This window comes from Petaurus breviceps, unplaced genomic scaffold (assembly GCF_028583685.1).
Source record: "Petaurus breviceps papuanus isolate PSGF00001 unplaced genomic scaffold, PetGlider_PUasm1.0 90845, whole genome shotgun sequence".
NCBI classification, from domain to species: domain Eukaryota; kingdom Metazoa; phylum Chordata; class Mammalia; order Diprotodontia; family Petauridae; genus Petaurus; species Petaurus breviceps.
This window is the reverse complement of record NW_027187359.1, coordinates 20,474,690-20,498,165: the sequence shown is the minus strand read 5'-3', so window position 1 is coordinate 20,498,165 and position 23,476 is coordinate 20,474,690. Positions and strand designations below refer to the sequence as shown.

General features: G+C 37.7%; 1 protein-coding gene across 4 annotated transcripts in view; it reads right to left on the bottom strand.

Annotated features, from left to right (window-relative positions):
* The window catches only part of CRIM1 (cysteine rich transmembrane BMP regulator 1), a 249,232-nt gene that overhangs the window by 66,735 nt on the left and 159,021 nt on the right, over positions 1-23,476 (bottom strand). For all 4 annotated transcript variants that reach the window (XM_069072192.1, XM_069072191.1, XM_069072190.1 and 1 more), the window contains one exon: positions 22,612-22,809. In XM_069072192.1, coding sequence (XP_068928293.1) covers positions 22,612-22,809 — 198 coding nt within the window. The remainder of the gene's footprint in view (positions 1-22,611; positions 22,810-23,476) is intronic.

Sequence of the window (23,476 nt, the reverse complement as noted above, 5' to 3'; positions counted from 1 at the left end):
TTTCTTTCAGGAGATTCGGATATTCCCAGGATAGTACTTTCCCAACTTCATATTAGGGAAAGCAAAGCAAAGCAATGGTAATGAATATTAATAAGATCACACAGAACTCCCCAGGCTTCTTGAGTCCAAAGACACAATACTAGACTGCAGTACAAGAATGTATATTCAATTGATACTTGGTGATTCAGAAGAGAGAAATCTTAACTGTGAATGATCCAGGCCTTCTACTTTTTCTACTTGGGATTATTTCATTGCTAACTAGCATAACCATTCAGAAGAGGCAAAAGGAGTAAATCTTATAAAGCTGGAATATAGCACTGTTCAACTACCAGTTCCTGTGTCTCACATTAGTTATACCACCCCACTGAATGGTATGACCATATTTTGCACAGGCTAGAACAAAAAGAAAGCCCTTTTGATCATCAGTTATTTTAAAATATATATTGTATTGTTTTCTACTTTAATGAGCAATTTCTTAAATAGTTTACTTATGTGTTGATTTTTACATGATGTTCTCCTTGATTTCCCTAGTTTAGAAATAAATCCTCCATCAATAGATCTGTCTGAACTCTTGTTTTCAAGCTTAGATTACGTTTATTTGTATATCTGATGCACACTTCTTTTAGAGTGTATGTTCCTTAAGAGCTGGGACTATGCTATTTTTCCAACTGTACAGCCCCAATATTAGAAAACAGTATAGTGCAATGGCATGAACATTGGCTCTGAAGTCAGACGACTTGGTTTTAAATCCTATATCTGATGTTTACTGCCCATGAGATCTTAGGAAAATCACAGTGATCTGGGCCTCAGTTTACTTATATGGAAAAGCTCTAGATCTATGGTGGAATGATGCTGAATTGCATTTGAGAGAAATATACCTTATAAAAGTTTTGACAAAAACTATGAGTTAGTGTCTTGTTTTATCCAATGAGACAGGATTTTTTTTTTTTTGGTAATCCTAATGGTGGAGAGTTGCCTGTATTTCTTCCTGAATTACATATTATCTCTATGGAGAAATCGGTCCTACATTTCTGCATATGATAAGCAGTCCTAAGAATCACTTAGAGCCTGATGATAGAACATGAGTTGGTAATCCTATGTAAAAAATATGCCTGTGGGTAACATGCAGGACCACATGCAGAAATATATCAATGTAGTCCTAGGAAGTTATAAGGCCCATACAAATGTTCAGTAATTGTGTTGGAGAGGAGGGAAATTCCCAGGTGGGGCCCAGAAACCTTCCCCAGAACTCTTAGATACTTTGACTTGACTATCATTATTACCATTATCTCTGGCTATGGATTTCAATTGTACAGTTAACTCCTGACTTTGGTCTTTGGCTACAATGTAAAGTCTAGGGCTTTTTCTGTTATAAATAACCAGCCCATCTCCAGTTTAACTTATTAAACATTTTCTAAGAAACAGTCATCCTATGTTCTTGGCAACTTGTTTTAGATGGATGTGTGTGTGTGTGTGTTCTTACCCAGGCTGGATGTCTACAAGCCACATATGGGCCGGTCCCAGTGCTGATAGACCTTGACCTATTCCATTTCTGACCTGGGTTGGTTCCCTCCATCTCATGTATCCTAGTCTCTCTGCCCACCAACGCCTCTCCTCTCCACCCCTGGCCAGAGCTCACCATAATAATGCCAGACTTAGTGCCTGGATATTCAACAGAATTTTGCCCTACTACATATAAGAACTCTCAAGCTCTAATGATCCATCAAGTTTCAGCGTCCCTAGTAGCAGGGATTTCAGGTGTGCACCACCATTGCTGGTCTGCATTAGATGGATTTGTAGGAACAAAGATCTTACTTTTCAGAAACTCGGATTCTTACTTTTTAAAACATTGGCTTTTACTTTCAAACCTCTTTTTATAAGGTAAGAGAAAAGAAACAAGGCAGCTGGACTGGCTCAGTAACCTTTTCATACTCACTGTTTTGGCTCTGGTAACATCTTGTCTTTTTTATAACACACCTTTTCTCTATGGCTTCTTAGGTATGTTTACTGATTTCAAGAAAGCATACTGTGAAGTTAAGTTTCATTTTCAGATGCATTTCATGCAATCTCTCCCTGATGATAGACTCTCCTAGACTTGGATATGCCACATGGTCATCTAATGAATGGGAAAATTAAGAGTCTGCTAAGCTGTACTCACAGTGTATATAGCACCTTAAAAGTTAAATATATCTTCACCTAAGTTAGGCAATTAATTGACTATATCTTGTCCAGGATCATAAGACTTGTGATAAAGCTTGCTACTAGAAAACCTAAGGAGACAGCTTTATCTGCTTTATTCTATCTCCATACTTGGTTCTATGACCACAATGTCGGTTTAAATACGATCTATTTGATACTGAGTCAGAAAAATGTCAGCATAACTGTAGGCAAGAGGTTGTTGTACGATTAAGATGACATTTTCCCAAATAAACCTATGTAAGGGAAATTGCTGTACATGGAAAGAGGACAAGAATCCCATAAAAATCCCCTAATCTGAGAATGGGAATTCCCAGGATGAGAGTTTGTGTGTTTAAATCTCATTGAGTCATGGAAACTGAACCACTGTAGCTAGAATTTTCAAATACTTTCAGCCTGTACATGTTTCATTATCTTTTACTCACCCCCCCCCCTTTATATTTTTCTCATCACAACATTCCCCTGCTCAGAATTTCTTTCACCATTTATACATTCACATTTTAAAGTAGAGGTTTCAAAGATGTTCCCTGGAGTTGTTCTTTGTTACAGTCAGATACAGAAGCAGCCATATTCACTTGACACTTATTCATCCATTTTGTATGCTTTCTCCAGGGAGTTTTGGCCTTTGTCTTTATTTTTTCCTATACTATAGGAAACAGAAAAACAGTCACTGCTGATTTGTCTTCTTTTGTCCTGGACCTGTGATTCAATCCATATGGGAGAATCCCAGATGTAAAAACTCCTTCTACACTTGTAGATCAATAAAGTAGCCTAGGACATTAATAGGTTAAGTGACTTGCACATGGTGTATCTCTGTCTCTGTGTCTGTCTGTCTCTCTCTCACACACACACCCTCTCCTATGTGTGTTAGGGGTAAAACTTTTGAGCCCAGGTTTTCCTGACTCCAAAGCTGGCCCTCTATCCAGTATTTACTTTGTATTCCTTTACCACAGATAAAAAGAAACTATTATTATAGTATCATTAGAAGGTAAAAAAGATCTTTAAAATAGTTTTTAGCTAGCATTTATACAATGCTTTAAGGTTTAAAAAGAGTTTTACAAATATCTCATTTTATCCTCATTATGACCTTGGGAGTAAGGTGCTATTACTACCTCCATTTTATATATGAAAAACCTAAGGCAGACAGAGGTTAAGTGACTTGTCACACAGGGTCACACAGCTTGTAAGTACTTGAGGGTGGATTTGAACTCAGGTCTTTCTGACTCTAGGTCCAATGCTCTATCTACTGCACCACCTACCTGCCTCCTTTTAAATAGTTTTCAGCATACTCTGTAGTGTGATTTTTCAGTGTCAGGCCTCATGACATCCACCCAACTTAACAAAAGGGAATAAAGAAGAAATCTTGTTATTCTATGCTTTTGGTTCTATTTACAAATTCAATTTTATTATATATATATATATATATATATATATAGTGAACCACTGAATATATTATGTAGGGAGTATAGCTTTATAAAAATGACTACTTTAAAAACACAATTTTATAGAATTAAAAAAGAGGGATATATTATTATAGTAGTAAGGTGAAAGCAAGAAAGCAGGAATGAATATAAATGCAGAAGTTTTTATATAGCTGTATCGTTTAGCTCATGGGCACTTTGGCATGTATATATAGTAACAACCCACTTATCTGGAAGGTCAGGCTTCTGGTAATCCCAACCCTTTGGAATAGGGCCATGTACCCAAAAGAAGAACTCTGTTCACTTGAAATAGATATACTTTATTCCAAAGAGGAGACCCTTAGGATCTTACTCATAGCCTATTTACTCTTATTTAACAGACAATTCTTAAAAAGCTTTTAAAAAAAGATCTGCTTTCTCTGTTCTTACAGAGTGAGGATGTAAAGGTAAGAAGTAAAAATTTAAAAGACAAATGTCAAGACAAAAACCAAACTCAATAACAATACTGCTTTCTCAACTGTGTGATCCTTACTGCTATACAATATCCAAGTGTACAATAACACACAGCAATAACTTCTTCAGGATCTCACACACAGGTACTGGGTGACCCAGTACAGATGAACTATTCTGTACAATATTTTTATCAATGACACGAATAAAGGTGTGGAGGGAAAAGTTATTAAATTTTCTGACAACATAGCTGAAAAGGATAGCTAACAGGTTGGACGGCAGTTTGACTAGATGATCTCTAGGGTATTTTACACTTCTAAGAGTTTATGAGCTTATTGGTTCCTCACGAAGAAGAATAATGTTTGGGGGGAAAAAGTCTGTTTCCCATGAATGATGAAAATTGGAACCTAGAAATTAGACTGCTTAGTCATCAAAAATGCTATGGTCTTAAAGCACCCTAAATCCTGACTAGATTTTCCAAATGATAAGCCTTATTAAAAGTGAGGACTCCCTGAATTGTTTTAAATAGCAGCCTTGAGTGCATGGTACTGCTGATGCTTTCCCATCAGGGAAACAAATAATGTCTATTTCTGTTCCCAAACTGCCAAACTAAGTGTAGTATGTGCATAGTGCCTCTCACAGTGCTTGGCAAATAGCAGGCACTTAGTAAATACTTTGGTATTGATTGATATGTGAACCAGCTGAGAATCCTTTCAAGGATCCTTGTGTCCTGCTTCATGATCTGACTGCAAAATCAAGGTCAGAACTTCTTTGTAAATCCTCTGTTGGACTGGCAGATGAAATATGGAATGCAGTATTAAGGTTACACAGCCTTATGGCTTATGTTGTGAATTCTCCATTGCCACCATGTAATTCTTCTTGGAAACTCCAGATATAACACAGTACGGTATAGAAATGGTCAGGGACAACTGTTTTCTCATAAGGTAAGACAGAAGATGTGAACTAGGTGATATTTTGAAAGAAAAATGATGAATCTGGTTGACCTTTCAAGACATCAAGCTATGGTTAATTTAAAAATGTGAGAATGACTTTTTTTGAAATATAGTTATAAATTAGGTAGAATGACCCGAAATTTTGCTAAGGGGTGTCTAGTTAATTTCAGACTCAACACATCCAGAACAGAATTGATCCACAATGGCAAAACTAAGTAGTATCACAGCTAACCTAAGGCTTGAAATCTTAAGGTCATTTTTGTCTCATCCCTTTTCTCCATATACAATCACCACCTTAATTTTTTTTGGTTCAAATTACCTTTCGAATTCTTCCCTGTATTTTCATTCCCACTATTCTTACTCTATTTAGATCCTTATCAATAAACCTCACACTTGCATTATTGTAATAGTCCTCTATTTGAGCTCTGTGATCCTTATCTTTCCACCTTCCCCAAATACCCTTAATATTGCTGCCAAACTAATTTTCTTGAAAAATCCTTTCTTGGAAAAATGTTTAATGGCTCCCTATTTTCTGTTACACCAATTTTTACACTGGTAAAATGAGGATAACAACATTTGTACTACTCAACCCATAAAGTTCTCAGAAAAGTGCTGTTTCCAGTAGAACAATGTATATAAATGTGAATTATTATTTTTAAAACTTCCCTGTTTGGTTTCTCAGGCCCTTCATAAACTGATCCTATTATATCAATCAGTCCATAAGTATTAAATGTCTCCTATGTGTCAGGCTTTGTGTTAGACTGTGGATAGTACCCGGAGGGTGATACAAATAGCAAGAATGAAATAATTTCTACTTACAAGGTGCATAAATTCAAATGTGGGAGGAAAAGAGATGTGCGTACCTGTATGTGTATATATATATATATATATATATATATATATACACACACACACACATACATGCACACACATATACATACACATACATTTATACATAATGTGATAAATTTAAATATAAATAAATACAAAGTAGTTAAATATAAGGTAATTTGAGAGGGAGGGCACTAACGGGGGTCAGGAAATGTTTCATGTAGAAAGTGGTGCTTGAGCTAGGCCTTGAGGGAAGAGAGCAATTCAGTGAGGTAAGGAGGGAGCTCACTCCAGGAATGAAGGATTGCTAGTGTTCCATGTGAGAAGAATGAGAGGACAGAAATTATTCAATAAGGCTACAAATATAAGTTTGGACAAGGTTATGAAGGGCTTTAAAAGCTAACCAGAGAAATTTATATTTGATTCTAGAGGCAATAGGGCGCTGTCGGAGTTTACTGAGTAGGGGAGTGATATGGTCAATTCTGTGCTTAAGGAAAACGACTCATTTTAGCATCAGTATGGAGGACTGACTGAAGTAGGGAGAGACTTGAGACAGGGAGACCAATTAGGAAGCCAATGAACTATGTGAGTAGAGTGAAGGGGTGGGATGAAAGAGTTATTGTGAAAGTAGAAAGAGTTAGATTTGGCAAATGACTACATATATGGAGTGAGGGAGAATGAGTAGTTGAGGATACCACTAAGTTTACGAACCTGGAAGACCAGAATAATGGTGATACCTTTGACAGAAAGAAGGAAGTAAAGCTATTTACCAATACTTTCTATTATATATCAATCAAGCAATTAATCCACAACCATTCTTTAAGCACCTGTGTATTTGGGATTATGAAGACAAAACAAATGAAACAGCATTCCTCATGGTGTTCCCTTTGACAGCAATACCCTTTCTCTTCTCCCTTCTGCCTATTTGAATCCTCAGCATTTTCCAACGCAGTGTTTGAAGTATTTCCTGACTACTTTAGCCCTCACTGATTTTCCTGTCCTCGGAACTCCTATAGCATTCATTCTCTGTAACACATAATTAGGCTCTTAGATGCTCTGTTACTGTTCATCATTGTTTCATATGTGTTAGTTTTGTGTTCTCATTTGTATTGTAAACTCTAAAGGATGGAACAATGTTTTACATTTAGGAGCACAGGCTACTAGAATTGGAAGATCATTTGATCTAACCTCTCACTTGGTGCAAAGATGTTCTCCCCCGCCCCCATCTGTTAGTGCAGTGCCAAGTATATAGTAACATCTCAATATATACTTTTTGAAAATTATTTAAAATTTTCTTTTTAATTATATGAATAAACTGTAACAAATGAGTATTGTAAATAATAAATGTTTGTTCAAATGAATTACCTGAATTGATTTTGACAATGATATTTTAAAACTTTGGGTCAAGTAATTAATAGAGAGAGCACGGCATAATGGATAGAAACCTGCCCTTTGAGTCAGGAAGACCCTAGTTCAAATCCTGCCACTGATACATACTGTCAATGAAATTCTAAATAGACTACTTAATCTCTCTGACAACTCTCTAAGACTCAAGTTACAGAGAAAATGCTAATCTGTACTCAAGATTTCTGATTATCAATTAAGCCTGAAATGTTTGGGAGGTTGAGGCAGTAGCCACTGACCTGCAGGGAATTTCTTGGAACTACTGACATCAAATATTAAGAACCACTGACAACAGAAGATGCTCACATGCAAAAAACTGTACAGTTTTCTATTATTAAGAATGTAATCCCCAACTGATAAATGGTCAAAGGATATGAACAGGCAATTTTCAGAAGAAGAAATTAAAGCTATCTATAGTCATACGCAAAATGCTCTAAATCACTATTGATTAGAGAAATATAAATCAAAGCAACTCTGAAGTACCACACCACACCTGTCAGATTGGCTAACATAGCAAAACAGGAAAATGATCAATGTTGGAGATGTGAGAAAATTGGAACACTAATGCATTGCTGGTGGAATTGTGAGTTGATCCAACCATTCTGGAAAGCAATTTGGAGCTATGTCCAAAGGACTATAAAACTGTGCATACCCTTTGACCCAATAATACAACTTCTAAGTCTATATTCCAAAGAGATCATAAAAATGGGAAAAGGATCTGCATGTATATAAATATTTATAGCAGCTCTTTCTGTGGTGGCCAAGAATTGGAAATTGAGGGGATGTCCATCAATTTGGGAATGACTGAACAAGTTGTGGTATATGAATGTGATTGAATACTATAGTGCTATAAGAAATGATAAACAGGTAGATTTCAGAAAAACCTGGAGAGACTTATATGAACTGATGCTTAGTTATGCTGAGTGAACCAGGAGAACACTGTATACAATAACAGCCACATTGCAGAAGCTATATCAGACTGCATGATGTCTTCAGAAGTAGAAGGAAGGTGGAGAAAATTTAAAACTCAAAAGCTTATGGAAGTGAATGTTGAAAACTAAAAATTAGTTGATTAGTTAAAAAATTTTAAAAAGACCCACGTTCTACTCCAGACTTGGACTAAAAAAAAAAAAAGGTAAGATCCCTGAGGGTAGAGATTGTTTCATTCTTTGCATTTATATCTCCTGTGCCTAGCATATTTCTTGGCACATAGTGACACTTAATAAATGTGATGCAATCATAGGTACTATCTATATAGGGACTATCATAGAAGGCATTTTACATACCACTGTGCTATTTTATTTCACATAGGCACTTTGGAATGGATAAGTTCTGACATGTCTCTAAAAACAAGGATCCCACATTGAAATCAGAAGTCATATAGTCCAATAACATTAATTTGTAATCATACTTCTTGGCTTAAGGAATAAAGAAACAGCAATCAATTACATAAAAATCACCATCAAAAGCTTAAACCTGGGCAGGCTCAAACCAATCCATTTCATAGAATTAAAGCACAATGGGGAAGGAGGTGAAGATAAACCCTTTAGAATAGGAAGGGTCTAACTAAGGAAAAGTCCAGGTGGTATGAGGAGTAACTGCAAACTTTCAGTCCTAAGAACCTGAATAAAAAGCCAAAAACTAAACCAATTTTAATATCCTGATCAAGGGTCTTTGAGGGAAAAAAATGGTAGAATCCTTGCTTGAAGGGGAAGAAAAAGCTTCCACAATCCTTTCCTGAAGGGAATGTCTCTTAATAACCTTCATTAACTTCTGTTTAGTTGCCTGAGAGTTGTCTCTCATCCAAAAAAAAGTTGAACACTGCCCCAATAGAGTATGTGTTTATTTAAGCTTGTTGGAAAAACATTCCTATCATTTCAAGAATGACTAAATATTTTTCATTCACATACTTGGCATTCCAGACTATGTTTTCCCGCCTGTTGATTAAATGAAAATTAGCAGCCCAAGTCTGAACTTTGAGATTCACTTACTGAGGACATGTACTTAGCAGGGAAATTATGAGGCTCATAGTAATAATTCCTTTATAGGCATGGGATGTGGAAACTAGAGGAAGTAAACAACAAACTACACCCTTCCACATACACTTCATTAGGCTTGGTCCTCGGCAGTTAGGACTGGACTTTATAAAATCAGAGGGGGAATTTTCTCAAAAAAGCATTTTAGAATTAATTTCTGACCAATTCTAGGTTTGGTCATACCAGAGATTTAGAATTTAGGGCAATGTCAAATAATCTTCCTTTTCATTTATGTAGGTATAGTCTAGAATAGTGATCTTATGAGGAATCAAGTAATAACAACTATACTCTCTACATGAAGAGATATATGGAGGCATAGAATAATCAAGTTAGGGGTGGCTAGGTGGCACAGTGAATGGAGCACCAGCCCTGGAGTCAGGAGGACCTGAGTTCAAATCTGGCCTCAGACACTTAACACAAAAACTAGACCTGTGACCTTGGGCAAGTCACAACCCCAATTGCCCTTAGAAAAAAAAAAGCAAAAAAAAAAAATAATCAAGTTATCTATCATTAAAACTTCTCTGTGAGACTACACCACCTCCCCAAACTTTATATCAATTTCTGCTTAAACACAAATCATCAGTCACATATAATTACCACAGGCATAAATGGAAACCAGAGCCAAGCATGGGAAATGGGCATAGAACAATTTTGTCATATGGTTGTTAAAACCACAGGTCTGTATAATCCAAAAGTTTCAGCAGAGAAAGCCTTAACTGCACATCCTATATGTGTGTACACAAATATGTATATTATATACACACATACATATATATATACACATACATACATATACACATATGTACACACATTTTTTGGGGGGTAGTTCATTTCTTCAAAGTTACTCTAAGTAACCAGAGAAAAGTAATTCATGAAAAGTTTCCAAGATCTGAGTTAAAGCCTTTCTCCACATGGTCATTTACTATGCATTTGTTACTCCATATACAGCCTTATTTGGACAAACCACTAAAAAAAAGACTGATTCTGTGCTTTAGTTACCTTTTATGGAATTGGAGAAAATGGAACTAGTTTCCAGTATACTTAAGAGTTAAGGGATGAAAACAAATACTATGAATATTTTATTATTGGTGCCTTACTAATAATAGCAATGTGTCCAGCACTGCCGCAGCATACATAGATTTAGTTTTGACCCTTATCCTCTACTGGGGCATTAAAAATTTGTGACACTGTAGTTTCTTTTGACATTATTGACCCCTTGGGGTCAGCTTGACTCTTCTGCATACAAGAAGCAGCTTAATCATTTGGGACCCTGCTCACTAGGCCAGAAGTATATATGTATGTGTGTACACATACATATATACTTTTTTTTTTGTATCAAGGAATTCCTACCCGGATATATATGCTTGGTACAGGTTTTTCTGGCAGTCTAGAATAAATCTTAACCCTTGATTCAAGTAATGACATCAACATTGATGGGGATAAAATATTGAGCAGGGATTTTTTTTTCACAATATTCTTAAAAAGGCTTGACTGATCCCTTAAAATTGAGAAGGCACCTGTAGCGGCAAGCACCCCAAGCATGTCCTCAGGGTTTGCTGCCCATACAGGTTCTTGGATCTGCTTTGTTAAAGGAAAGCAACTCAAAATGGGTTAACAAGCTTACTTTAATCAGTCAGACATATATCGTTTACCTTATTCAGGGGAAAAAGGTCAGCACCCCAACTTCAAAATATACAGACAGAATTATCAAGACAGAAACAGATCAAGTTGACAGATTTCCAAACTGTCCAACCATTACATCCATACCCAGTCAACATCTGGGTTTCAACATCTGGGTTTTTTCAAAGCCGGGGGACTCTCAACAACGGCTTCCCAGAATTCAGATCAAATCACAGAACACTTCTCAAAGTGAGTCCCAAAACAAAGCTACACATCAGGGCTTATATAGCCTTCTCCTGGCTCAGAGAATGTAACAACCTTATTGACTCACTGGCCAATCAAGAAGTATCTACTGAAAAACAAGCCTCCCACCCCAGGCTTCAGGTGCACTTTAGCCTAGGGACAGGGAAGATCTTCCAAATTTACATTCGCATTACAGCACCATGAGGAGAGCTGTATGAGTGGCAGCTCCCAGAACTCCTAACTTTTTAAGAAGTATATTATAGCATCATGCTCACGTGTCTGATTGGCTTAATGAAGCATCTTAACACATGGACTTTACTACATCCAATCAGAACAATACATTCCTAAAAAGTAAAATAAAACAAAAACAAAAAACCCCTCAAACTCTAACAAAGTCTCCAAAGGTGATTGTGATCATTAATCCCTACGGATAGCATTCTGACCAAAAATGGGAGGGGGGTAAAGATGACAAAATAGCCTCTAATCATAAAAAATTATAAAGTATCCCCACTCAATGAGATGCTGGACACCTCAGATTTATCAGCTACTGTATGGCCAACAAAGTTAGCAGGGGCATAAGGTTAACCAGTGTGAAATGCTAATTTAGTAAGGAATTGTTAGGCTGGACTATATGGCCTTTAAAATAATTTCCAGTGCAAAATCTATGATCTCATGATCCTGGGCATACTAAAAACCTTTAGAAGTCAATCATACTCTGCCAAGAAGTCCTGAACTGATATAGTCAGGTACTGGAAATCAAGTGTTTTCATGGACCAGCTGCAATGGGCCACACAGCAATACTGATGACTCCAGCATTCTAGACTGTCTTCAGTGACACTTAGATCATGATACCATGAAGCCCTACTACCCTATGGAGTGACACCCTTTTCTTCTACCAGCAAGCTCCAGGGAGTGGCTCACTGCCATTGCCTAGACATTTTTTTCCGTTGCTACCATCATATTTTTTTCCAAGTTTCCCACGATCCAACCTATGATATCTGAACTTAGGCTGTTACATATACGAGAGGACATAACTGTGAAAGCGAACTTTTAACTTTTTCAAGTGTTTAATGCAGGAATCCAAAACAAAGGGGAAGCTGACAAGCTTACAATGGTGTAAAGACTGAATCCTAGTCTAGGGAAATAAAACTCATTCTGCAGAGTTCCTTCTTCCTTCCTGACTACCCCTCTCCTGCCAGATCTTGTCCTCAGATGCTTCTTGAGTTCCTGTTCAATCTAACTTGTGGCTTTAACTTAAAAAAAAAAAACACAATAGGATCTTTGGAAAGCTGTCTTTCTCCTACAATTCCCTCCCCCCCACTGAGGCCCTCACCCCACATATTTTAGACTTATGTTGTGAGCTTTAGACCTATGAGCCTTCATTTTAGGTTCACAGATCTGAAGTCTGTGGACTCTCTTACTCTTTCCTTCCAAATGACATCTCTTTTTGGCCTTTCAATCACTTCTTCCTTCAGAGTTCAGCTTTCTGTCTGCCTTACTGTCCTTAAGATGATCTCAGTGTTCCAGAACTTAGAAATTCTTTCTAATTCATCCTTGATCTATTCTTTCTACCTACATTTGCCTTATATCCTAAAGGAAAATTCCTAGACCCTAAGAGCTGGCTCTGTTTTGAGTGGTTACACTGCTTTCTACACCTATTGCTTCAGGTTGGCATAAGCCCTATAGTCTTGCAATCAGGCACAAAGTCTGTCTGTCTGGTCACTGAACCTGATTTTCCTCTCATACTTATGATCTCTGGTTCTGACCTCATGGCCCTTAACTGCATATAACTTGCCTGTCATTAACTGATCTCAGAAGACAGACTTTCAGGTCAAAAGACATCAATCATGCAAATAACCAACAGGCATTTATGTGCCAGTCATGGAGCTAGGTGCCAGGTATATAAGATAAAATAGCCCTTACTTTACAGGAACTTACATTCATTTGGGAGAGACAACATTTACATATATAAGTACCACAAAAGACATACAAAATAAATATGCTGTCATTTAGGGAGCAGAAACTAGAAATAAAGGGGTATCAGGAAAGGTTTCATGTAGCTGGTGGCCTTTGAAATGAGCTTTAAAGTGACATGAAACATATCCTTGCTCTCAGCTCTTGGCTCCCACCACTTCACAGATCTCAATATAGTCCATATGATTCACGCACCATGCTCTTTCAACAACATTTTGATTTCACAAACATTTATTAATGATCTACAATATTCCAGGGAAGTGGTTCCTCATTTCTAAAACAGGCAACTTATGTTAGCAGAGCCTTCTCCTCACCCAAGGGAGCAGGGTAAGGCATGAAAAGAGACTTTCCTCCCTAGGAGGTCATCAAAGAATGCAATGGCAAACTATTTGTCTATACACAAGAATCCCTGGAGTGTCCTAAGGCTGTGTTGGTTAATATGTATATGAAACAAATGGGCAAAACTGTCCCACACCACTAGTTTCCTTACCAGCAGTGCTTGGAAAATACAATATCTGTTTCATTTAAAAGCCCAAAGAAATAACATCTACGTTATTTACTATCTGTCTAAAACCTCATCTTGAAAAGTCCATGGGACTCAGACTCAATCTTGATGACAGTGACTGAAGGCTCCTTCAAGCAGAACCTATTAGTACTGTATCACATTGCCTCTGCTAGAGTGCAGAAATGGAATAAATACTTCCTCATGTAGATCTCTCACTGAATGTGAATTCTGAGGAAGCCCACAACATTCCCCACTACACTGTGAGAAAACCACAGTTTTCTTGAAAAGTCATTTGCACATGAAAGTACCATAACTCATTCTATTTTTGATTGCTATCTAGGGCTACTACATGGAAGCTGTGGAATGCAATAGAATCCAATTCACAGAAAGAGAGCAACAAATCAAGATTGTATCACCCCAATGCTACATTCCAACACTTCCCCTCAATCCAACAAAATGTGAAATTAAAAACACATTCCATTTCCCTCAAGCCCTAAGTGACAAAACTCTCAGATCCGGGGGAAAAAAACCAAAAACAAACCCCAAACACCCCAATAGTAATAGCTGCTGTTTTGTTACATGAAGTGGTTTACATACGTTATCCCATTTGGACCTCACAAGGACCATGTGAGATATAGAATACATGTATTTTTATTCTCATTTAACAAATAAAGAAACTGGGGTCTCACCTCAGAGATATTAAGTTACTTGATCATGGTTACACCAATAGAGGATATATGAGCAGCATTCAAACCCACTTCTCTCCTAACTCCAAAACCAGATTGCTTCCCACAACACTACGTGGCCTCCTGCTTGTTCAATTTGTACTTTACATTCTAGCTTATATCTACACATGACACTAAGAGGCTGAGTAGGGGCAGCGCTGGACCTGGAGTCAGGAAGACTTGAGTTCAGCTCTGGCCTCAGATACTTACTAGCCACGTGACTCAGGAAACATCATTTAACTAACCATTGCTTGTGTCAGTTTCCTCAACTGGAAAATGAAGATCAAAACAGCACCTACCTCCCAGCGTGGTTGTGAGGATCTAATGCGATAATATCTGTAAAGCACTTAGCACAGTGCCAGACACACAGTAGGTATTATATTATATATTCCCAAATCAAATATGTTAAAAATTGGAGGGAATAACTTTTTTGGTTGACAGGCAAGGGCTAGGCCATGAAACTTAAATGAACTGAGACATCAAGAAAGGATAAAAAATTATGTATTGAATTACTTTCATCAAAGTCTTTGTGCATGCCACATGCATCTTCTACCAAAAATTCTCCCTAAGGGTTCCTGTCCCTTATGTGTATTTAACTATTAAATGAAGAGATCCTTAATTGGAAAGTCCTCCTACCTGCTCTGGCTCCTCCTGACATACAGTGTTTGTTAGGGAAGTACTAGTATTTATAATTTCACAAAAACTTCTTATTTAGGGCAAATGATTATGAATCCAACTTTGTAATAAAAATAGTATTTTTTCATGAGATAAGGTACTTCATTGACAGTGGAGGTACGTGCACAAAATCTTATAAAAATAAGGATATGAAATAGAAACATAGGAAAGCTAAAGGATATATTGCTATCTTTTGGTGAATTGAATAGATTAAATGAAGGGCTTCAATCCTTGAACCCCAGAATTCTGGGGTAAAAAATGCAGAAAAGTGAACTGCACTGTAGTTTAGAAGTCATGTTGAGGAGTCATGAGACCATGGTGCCTACTTTTATGTCCCTAGAGGGTCATTCTACGTTATGATAACAAACAGTCTGTGATCCTAGACCAGGAAATACTTAACCAACCAATAACTTAAAAGTATTTATTAAGCAGGAATAATCTATACAATCTTAGTTGTTTTTTTTTTTAACAAGCTTGGTTTTAAAGGTCCAGTACAAGACTACCTATAGTTGCTTGGGCATGTCCTTCTAAGCACGGCATTCTTAACTTGAGATCCAGGTGCTATTAAAAAAAATCAAAACTTGATAACATGTTTCAATATAATTTCATTTCCTTTTTAATCTTGGGAATTTTCTTTTGTGTATTTAAATACATTATTGTGAGAAGGGTTCCTCCATAGCCTCTTTTGCCAATCTGCCAAAGGTGTCCCTGACACATAAAAAAGTTAAGAATCTTTATTCTATGTGCAATCCAAAGAAGCTTAAGGTAGACTATCAGTTCTGACTTATAGAACATGTTTCAAAGGTTAAATTCATCACTTCAAACAATTCACATTAGAATTCTAGTGACTTCTATGGGTATTGGACCTCTGCAAAACAGAGGTTGAGTTACTTCAGCCTGAAAAGGTAGTGATATAGAGCCCTTTGCACCCAAGAAGGCTGGAATTCATTCAATAAGAGGTTTTGTTAGATAAGTCCACTTCCTTACATATGCTTCATTATTCTTAAGCAGACATATATTACATGCAAACATTCTCTCTATATCGCCTTAATGGAAAGTAATACATATGTTCTATATAATTTCAAGATAAAATTTTATGGTTATCAGAAAATAATTTTTAAAAAATCCTAAAGAACAAGTTAAAAGAGGAGAGAAAAAGAAACAAAATAAAATAATACAACTTATTTTAGGTAAGGTCCTTTAATCTGCACACCTGGATGGGGTATTGACACTAACTTTGTATGACTTAATCATGAGAGTACTTAAGAGTTCATCTAAAGAACACTTGGGTACTTGTGAATTGAGTGTGCTGTCAAGTAACAGTCAAGAATTTTTTTTAAGATCCTAAAAGAAAAAAAAAGAAAAGTTCTCTTTGGTAATAGGCCAGGTATTACTAAAAGAATTCTCTTCTATCACTTAAATGGAGTATATATTTAATTAAAATAAAACACATGTTATTAGCATACAGTATTGATGATGCATGAAGTAAACAAAGAAAGTACCTAAAACCAAAAGCCTTTCCTAATCAAACTTCAGTGGGGTCTTTTCATATGACTTCGAACCTTGATTAAGCCTTGAGTGAGTCCATGTAATAGGACGTGTTAACAATTGCTATGCAGTTGCTCCCAGAGTATTTTGTCATGTGCATTAAGTATAACTAGATAGTATATCTGTTCTCTGCTTGCCTGTCTAAAGTGGACCACTCCCTGTATACTGAAATACTACTTTTTCTTTTCCTTTCCTATATTGGGGGGGCTCTCTTTTTCAGTTGCAGCTGAAGTCATTTGTACATCATGGTTAGACATATTGTGAATGATTTCAGTAATGATCCTTTCAAAGGCAGATTCTGTTTTCTTGAATTTCATCAGCTCTGCACTATAATTAATTAGAGGTTAACATTAAACTTTAATTGATAAATTACTATGTGATTCATATGAAACCCACTATTCACCTGAATATAAGACAAGTGGTGAACAAGCTCACACTATCCCTTAATTCTTTTTAATGTCAAATAGAAAATGGAATCTTCTGAGGATTCCCATCAGGAATTATGCTAAATACAGTAAAAGAGGCTCTAAAAGCCAATTCATCCACTATTTGGGTTGCATGATGATTTTGTTTTTCTAATACATAGGTCTGACTATGTCACCCCACTGTTCAATAAGTTTCCATTATTTTCAAGATCAAAAATAAGTCCTTATGTTGGACACTAAAAGCTCTTTAACATCTAACCCTGCCCCCCCTTTCCAATCTTTTGACATTTTACTCCCCTCTGTGCACTCTATGATACAGGTATGCTGGTTTGCTGACCATTTCTTGATATAAGTTTCCATCTCCATATGTGTACCTTCACACTGGATTACCCCGCCCTGGCCCCCTGCAATTCCCCCCCCCCCCAATGCTTGGAATGTTCTCCACCATCAATGCTGCCTCTTTAATTTCTCTAGCTTCTTTCAATACACAGCACAAATCCTGTCTTCTGCAGGGGGTCTCTCCTGGTTACCCTCAGCTATCGGAGCTTTTCCTTCTCAGAATATCTTCTATTGATTCTGCATATCTTAGACACACCTAGTCATGTACATGTTGTCTCCCTCAGGAGATTTATACTCCTTAATGGAAATGTTTGTTTTTCCTTTCTTTGTGTCCCCAGCACTTAGCCCAATAGCTGGCAGATAGTAAATGCTCAACACAGGAGGTTTGTTGATTGATTGAGGAAGAAATGATTCTGAGTTATAATAGATTGAAAACAAGGCTAGAGAAAGGTGCCCAGAACTGAGGCAGAAGGAGTAAATCTGTGGCTGCCCAACCATTTTCTAAAATAAATTTTTCTCTCCTTGTTAATAGAGGAGAAAAAGTTCTAAATAAACAGAATTGTGGGGGTGTGGTTCCTAATGTGTTTCCCCGATAATAAGACCTATCCCGAAAATAAGCCCTCCCCTTACTGTGTAAGATTCCTCTAAAATAAGCCCTCCCCCGAAAGTAAGCCCTATTGAGGTTGCTACTCTAGTGAAGGTGATCCCCTGTGCTATACGCTACCCTCTGTATGCACCGACCTCCCCCCCCCGTGAAACGCATGCCGCGCTCCGAGCTGCATCCAATCAGAGCTGCAGCAGTGAGCGCTTCATCCTGTTCTTCCCCAGTGATTTGCTTATTGAATAAAGGCACATTTTTTTGTTCACATTTACCTGTTTATTAAAATTGCTGTCAATGTTCATTAAAATAAGCCCTCCCCTGAAAATAAGCCCTCTGGTGTTTTTCTGTCCAAAAAAATTAATAAGACAGTGTCTTATTATCAGGGAAACATGGTATATGTGTTGTCTTCCCATATTAGAATGTAAGTTCCTTGAAGACAAGAACTAGCTTTACTTTTGTTTTTATATATTTAGCGCTTAGCATACAGTTCAGTACATAGTAAGAATTTAATAAATGTTTTTTTCATTCATTCAGCAATTTAAATGGAGACTGATAAAAATGGGCTGGAGAAAGAACTTTTTATTTTCTCATGGGCACTTGTTTCATATCAGTTATTAAACTCTAACTATCTTCTCCAAGCCCCAATTTTTAATTCCTTCTCTACTTACCTAGATGCATGAGTGTAAGACACCAAACTCCAAAGCACTTTGCCCATTCCACTTCCCTTTCAGTGACCAAAGGAGTCTTCTTCTTGGCATATTCCTCTGCCTCTGACTTCTCTTAGAATCCAGAGATAAGGCGGGGGTCTCTTTTGTAGCTATATATGGCTTCTATCATTTAAATACTGTTTCAAGATTAATAGATTCAATAGATTTTTTTCACTAATCGATATGGTTCATGGATTTTAATTATAGGAGTGGCTATTGGAGAGTCTATCCATCATTTCTTATAGTATGCAGTTTTGTTTTCATTTTATGCAACTCCAACATTTCCTTAACGTCTCACTGACATTTATTTTCAAGTATAAGAATTATGTGTGTGTAGGTAATTTGTAGAAAATTAGTCTAAAACCTGCAGGTTATGGAAGGTGGCAGCTTGTCTGTTTCAAAGTTAGTCATAAAGAAGGCAAGGTTTTAATAGAACCACAGAGACCCAGAGCTTAAGTATATTAAATGACATTTAAGACTCTTGGTAGGTACAACCCTTTAAAGTAGTAGTTCCTAAATTAATTTTGTATTAAAATAAATTTCTGCAAAAATTATTTCCAGAGGGTCGGCTAGGTGGCTCAGTGAATAGAGCACTGGCCCTGGAGTCAGGAGGACTTGAGTTCAAATGTGGCCTCAGACACTTAACACAAAAACTAGCCATGTGACCTTGGGTAAGTCACTTAACCCCAACTGCCTTACTTTCCCCCCTCCAAAAAAAAGCAAAAAAAAAAATATGTCCAGAAATCCATCATCACCAAATCATGATTATCACCATCAGAGGCTTACAAGGATAACTTTAACATTTGAAAATCAGTTTTATATCTGGTATCTCTTTAGATCTCCATAACATCCCTATGAAACAGGTTCTAAAAGTATTATTAGCTCTATTTTTCATGTGAGGTCACTCTTAATCTTTAAAGAAGATTAAATGTCTTGGGATAAAAACGGGGAGTCAGGGAAATTCTGGAGCAAAACAGAGGCAATTAAGCCTGTTCTCATGCTGAAAGATTATTTCTCATATGAGTATTTTTTTTTAAAGCAATTGGGGTTAAGTAACTTGCTCAAGGTTGCACAGCCAGTTATTTCTGGGTGTGGTGCTAAGTATCTGAGCCCGGATTAGATTCCAGGTCATCCCAACTCTGGGGCCGGTGCTCTTACTCGCTGAGCCACCTGGCCGCTCCTCATATGAGTATTTTTAATGTATGTTTAAATTTTTATTCACTATTTTAGAGCAGGGGTTCTTAAACTATGGATCTCCAGACCATCAAGAGATAAATGGATCAATTTCAGAGAAGTCTGTGAACTTGGATGTGAAAAAAAAATCGTATCTTTTATTTTCACTAACCTCTGAGATTTTTTTTTTCTTTTTGGAGGGCAATTGGGGTTAAGTGACTTGCCCAAGTCACACGGCTAGTAAGTGTGTCAGTGTCTGAGGCTGTATTTGAGCTCAGGTCCTCCTGACTCCAAGGTCAGTGCTCTATTCACTGTGCCATGTAGCCACCCTTGAGATTTCTTTCAATTACAAACATAGGCAACACACGTTATTCTGAGAGGAGGTACATAGGCTTTGGCAGACTTCTAATGGAGGCCAGAACACAGTAAAAGGTTGAGAGGGAAAGTCTCGCTAGTACTGAAATTCCTTTACAGACAAGATCTCTTGGAACATCAGGAATCCATGGGACATATTTGAGGAAATGTTGCCTAAGAGAGGTTAATTAAATTAACCAGGTGACCTCTGGTTTGTAAGCCTGGGTTTGACTTCTCAGTTCCCTTCTCACTACAGCTATGATCTTAAGACTTAGGGAAAAAGTAGACACTTCCTGTAAGGCATACTCTATTGAAATGTAATTCTCGGGGCGGCCAGGTGGCTCAGCGAGTAAGAGCACCGGTTCCAGTGTTGGGATGACCTGGAGATCGAATCCCGGGCTCAGACACTCAGCACCACACCCAGAAATAACTGGCCGTGTAACCTTGAGCAAGTTACTTAACCCCAATTGCTTAAAAAAAAAAAAAGAAATGTAATTCTGAAATGATTTGTTAGAATCTTAATAAGCACAAAAATTTCATAAGATATACCATCTTAAACATGGATTGTTTTTATCCTTTTTAAGTTCATTTTGCTTTATAAACTCTTCAACCTATCAGCATGACTTTAAGAAATCTATGTATGTGTAAAATCTCACACTTGGAAGGAAGGGAAACTAGGTGTTGCCAGAATAAGAGTGTAAGATATCTTTTCCAAGAGGTGTCAGGGTTAAAGAAAGGAACAGAAGGACGTGGGCCTTTTTACAACTGGAAGCGATGTGCAATTGAGGCAAATTAAGCAATAGCCCTCTTTCTTGAGGTCCAAGAAGAGTGCTTAGAGCTAAAGGTTCATTCTAGGAGGAATAGCCTCTGTGGGCTTTGAAATTCCTTCTCAAAGCTGGCAAAAGTACATTTCCCCTCCTATGATTTCAAATGTGATGCATGGAACAGTTATAGACATGAATTATTATTTTGTCTCTTCTCATGCACTTCCCTGATATGCTTCTGACTCTTCCAGACTTCACCATCGAGACTCAACTGCCTTTTAACCCTGCATCTTCCCTTGGTGCTGGGGCCCTTCTCACCCTGGAACATCCTTCTGCTATGCTGGCCCCTTTCTCTCATCAGTGAGTTCTTTCCAGGTCCTCTATTTGGAAAAGGGGCCCAGGCTAGCCATCCTTTATTCTCTTCTCTGCTTTATTTCCCATTCCCCAGGACAAGTACTGTTCCCCTTTCTCCCCCTGTGCCTGATTTCCAAGTCTCTTTTATGTCTTGTCCTCCCCATGGGTGTGTGAGCTCCTTGAGGGAAAGGATTATTTTTCTTTTTTGCTTCTATTTATATCCCTAGCACTTAGCGCAGTGTCTAACACATATGAGGTATTTTAAAAATACTTGTTGCCTTGTATGGAACACAGTTATAGATGACACAAGGACCCTATCTCTTTATCTTTCTGCCTTGCTTTTGGGTGTGAATTAGACTTAAATTGATTTGAAGCCCAAAAGTTACTTATTTACATCATGAAATCCCAAGGTAAGCATGCTTACAAGAATACAATAAAGACCAAACTGTTCTAAAGGCTTATTTAATATCATTTGCAGCACTGTTTAAGTTGATTTGTTTTAACTGTCTAAATGAGGCTAATTTACAACCAATAAAAGCATGAAAGGAACATTATGCAAGAAGAAAAAATAAAACCATATTCAATAACCCAGGGGCAGAAATGTAAAGGTCTCTTAGATGGCCAGGTGGTGGGAAGACCTTTCCCTTCTATGCTCTCTCCTCTTCCTGGCTCATCCCAGAACCACCCAGGTTTCCTGAATGCTCACATAGCTTGTTTGAGATGGGAGTCACTACTTCAGTATCTTCCCCAGGGAAAACATTGCACAATTTCCTAAAGGCAATGAAATTATTCTCCTTGGATTCAGTTCTGGCCCCAAACAATTGTCCATTTATAGCAGGGAGGGTTGGCTTCTGTCCCCCTGCCCTATTTAGGATATGGGTCACTAAGTCCTGGTAAACTGAATACCAAATTTGGACTATCACCAGTACTATATCCTAAGGTTCTCTAGGCAACCCTTTGCCTTGCCCCTCTACCCTGCAGACCGCCAAAACTGGCACTACCATCTATCTACCTGCTGAGCTAGCCCAAAGACATTTGAGACTTGACAAGTTTCTACTGGAGTAGTACCCTTAGAACTTTTCATCCAATCTGTAGCTATATCTTCTTTCATGTGATGCAGTGTCCAATTAGAATGTGAGCTCCTTGACAGCACTTTATTAGTTGTATCCCCAGAACTTAGTACATGGTTCTTGGTATAAAATAAGTGCTTAATAAATGCTTTTTTATCCATCCATCCATCCATCCATCCATCCATCCATCCATCCATCTACACAAAAGACCTTTAGAGAGAAACTGTAAAGAATCCAGTTTACCTTCACACACTGGGCAACATTCTCCAGGCACTTTAACAGGGTTCATGCAGCTCTGTCCACAGGCCGTTGCAACACAATGTGGCTCTCCATTAATACACTGGCAGAAAGTGCAGTCATCTTCTCTCCAGCGGTCTCCATGTGCTCGGATCTGACCACTAGCAAAGCAGCCAGCAGGGTTGTTAAAGGGATACACTGGATCTAGATCAAAGCAGGAATTCTGAGTGAGACCAAGAGTAATTCTAAATGTAGTGTGTTTATATCTAGAGATAGCATTTTTTAGGCAGCAAAATCTAGTCAACTGGAGTGCCTTTACAAGTGTGCTGAGCAATAGTTTAAAGTTCTACTAGTCTCTTAATGGTTCCGGTGCAGGCAGCCATTGCGACAAATTCATGTCCCCCCCGTCATGACATAGTACCAAGAGTAAGAGATCTATGACACAAAAAACAATGCAGCAAGGTTCTATAGCTTGAAATTTTGGAAAACACTGGTAGTTGAACTGTTGGTTGACAAACAGAAACCCAGGGATCCATTTTTAATTTGTCAGTGATCTTTGAATTGTAGGTTTAACTCTGCTGTGCCTCAATTTTACCACCTGTAAAATGGAAATAATAATATAGTTCCCCAACTACCTTATAGCTATATTATTACTTCTAGGACTATGAGAAATGTATCTCTCTGATGGTTTTAATTAGAAAAGGTGCAAGATAACAAGAAGAGGTACAATGGTCTCTTCCTATAGTGTAGTTTATTATGCTGCATTCTCAGACATACCATGGGTCAGTGCATGTGCCTTGGAGGAAAGGCTGTGAGCCTCAGCTATTTTTCTCCCCTTCAGCCGGGCAGCCAAGCAGCAGCCAAGGTTGGG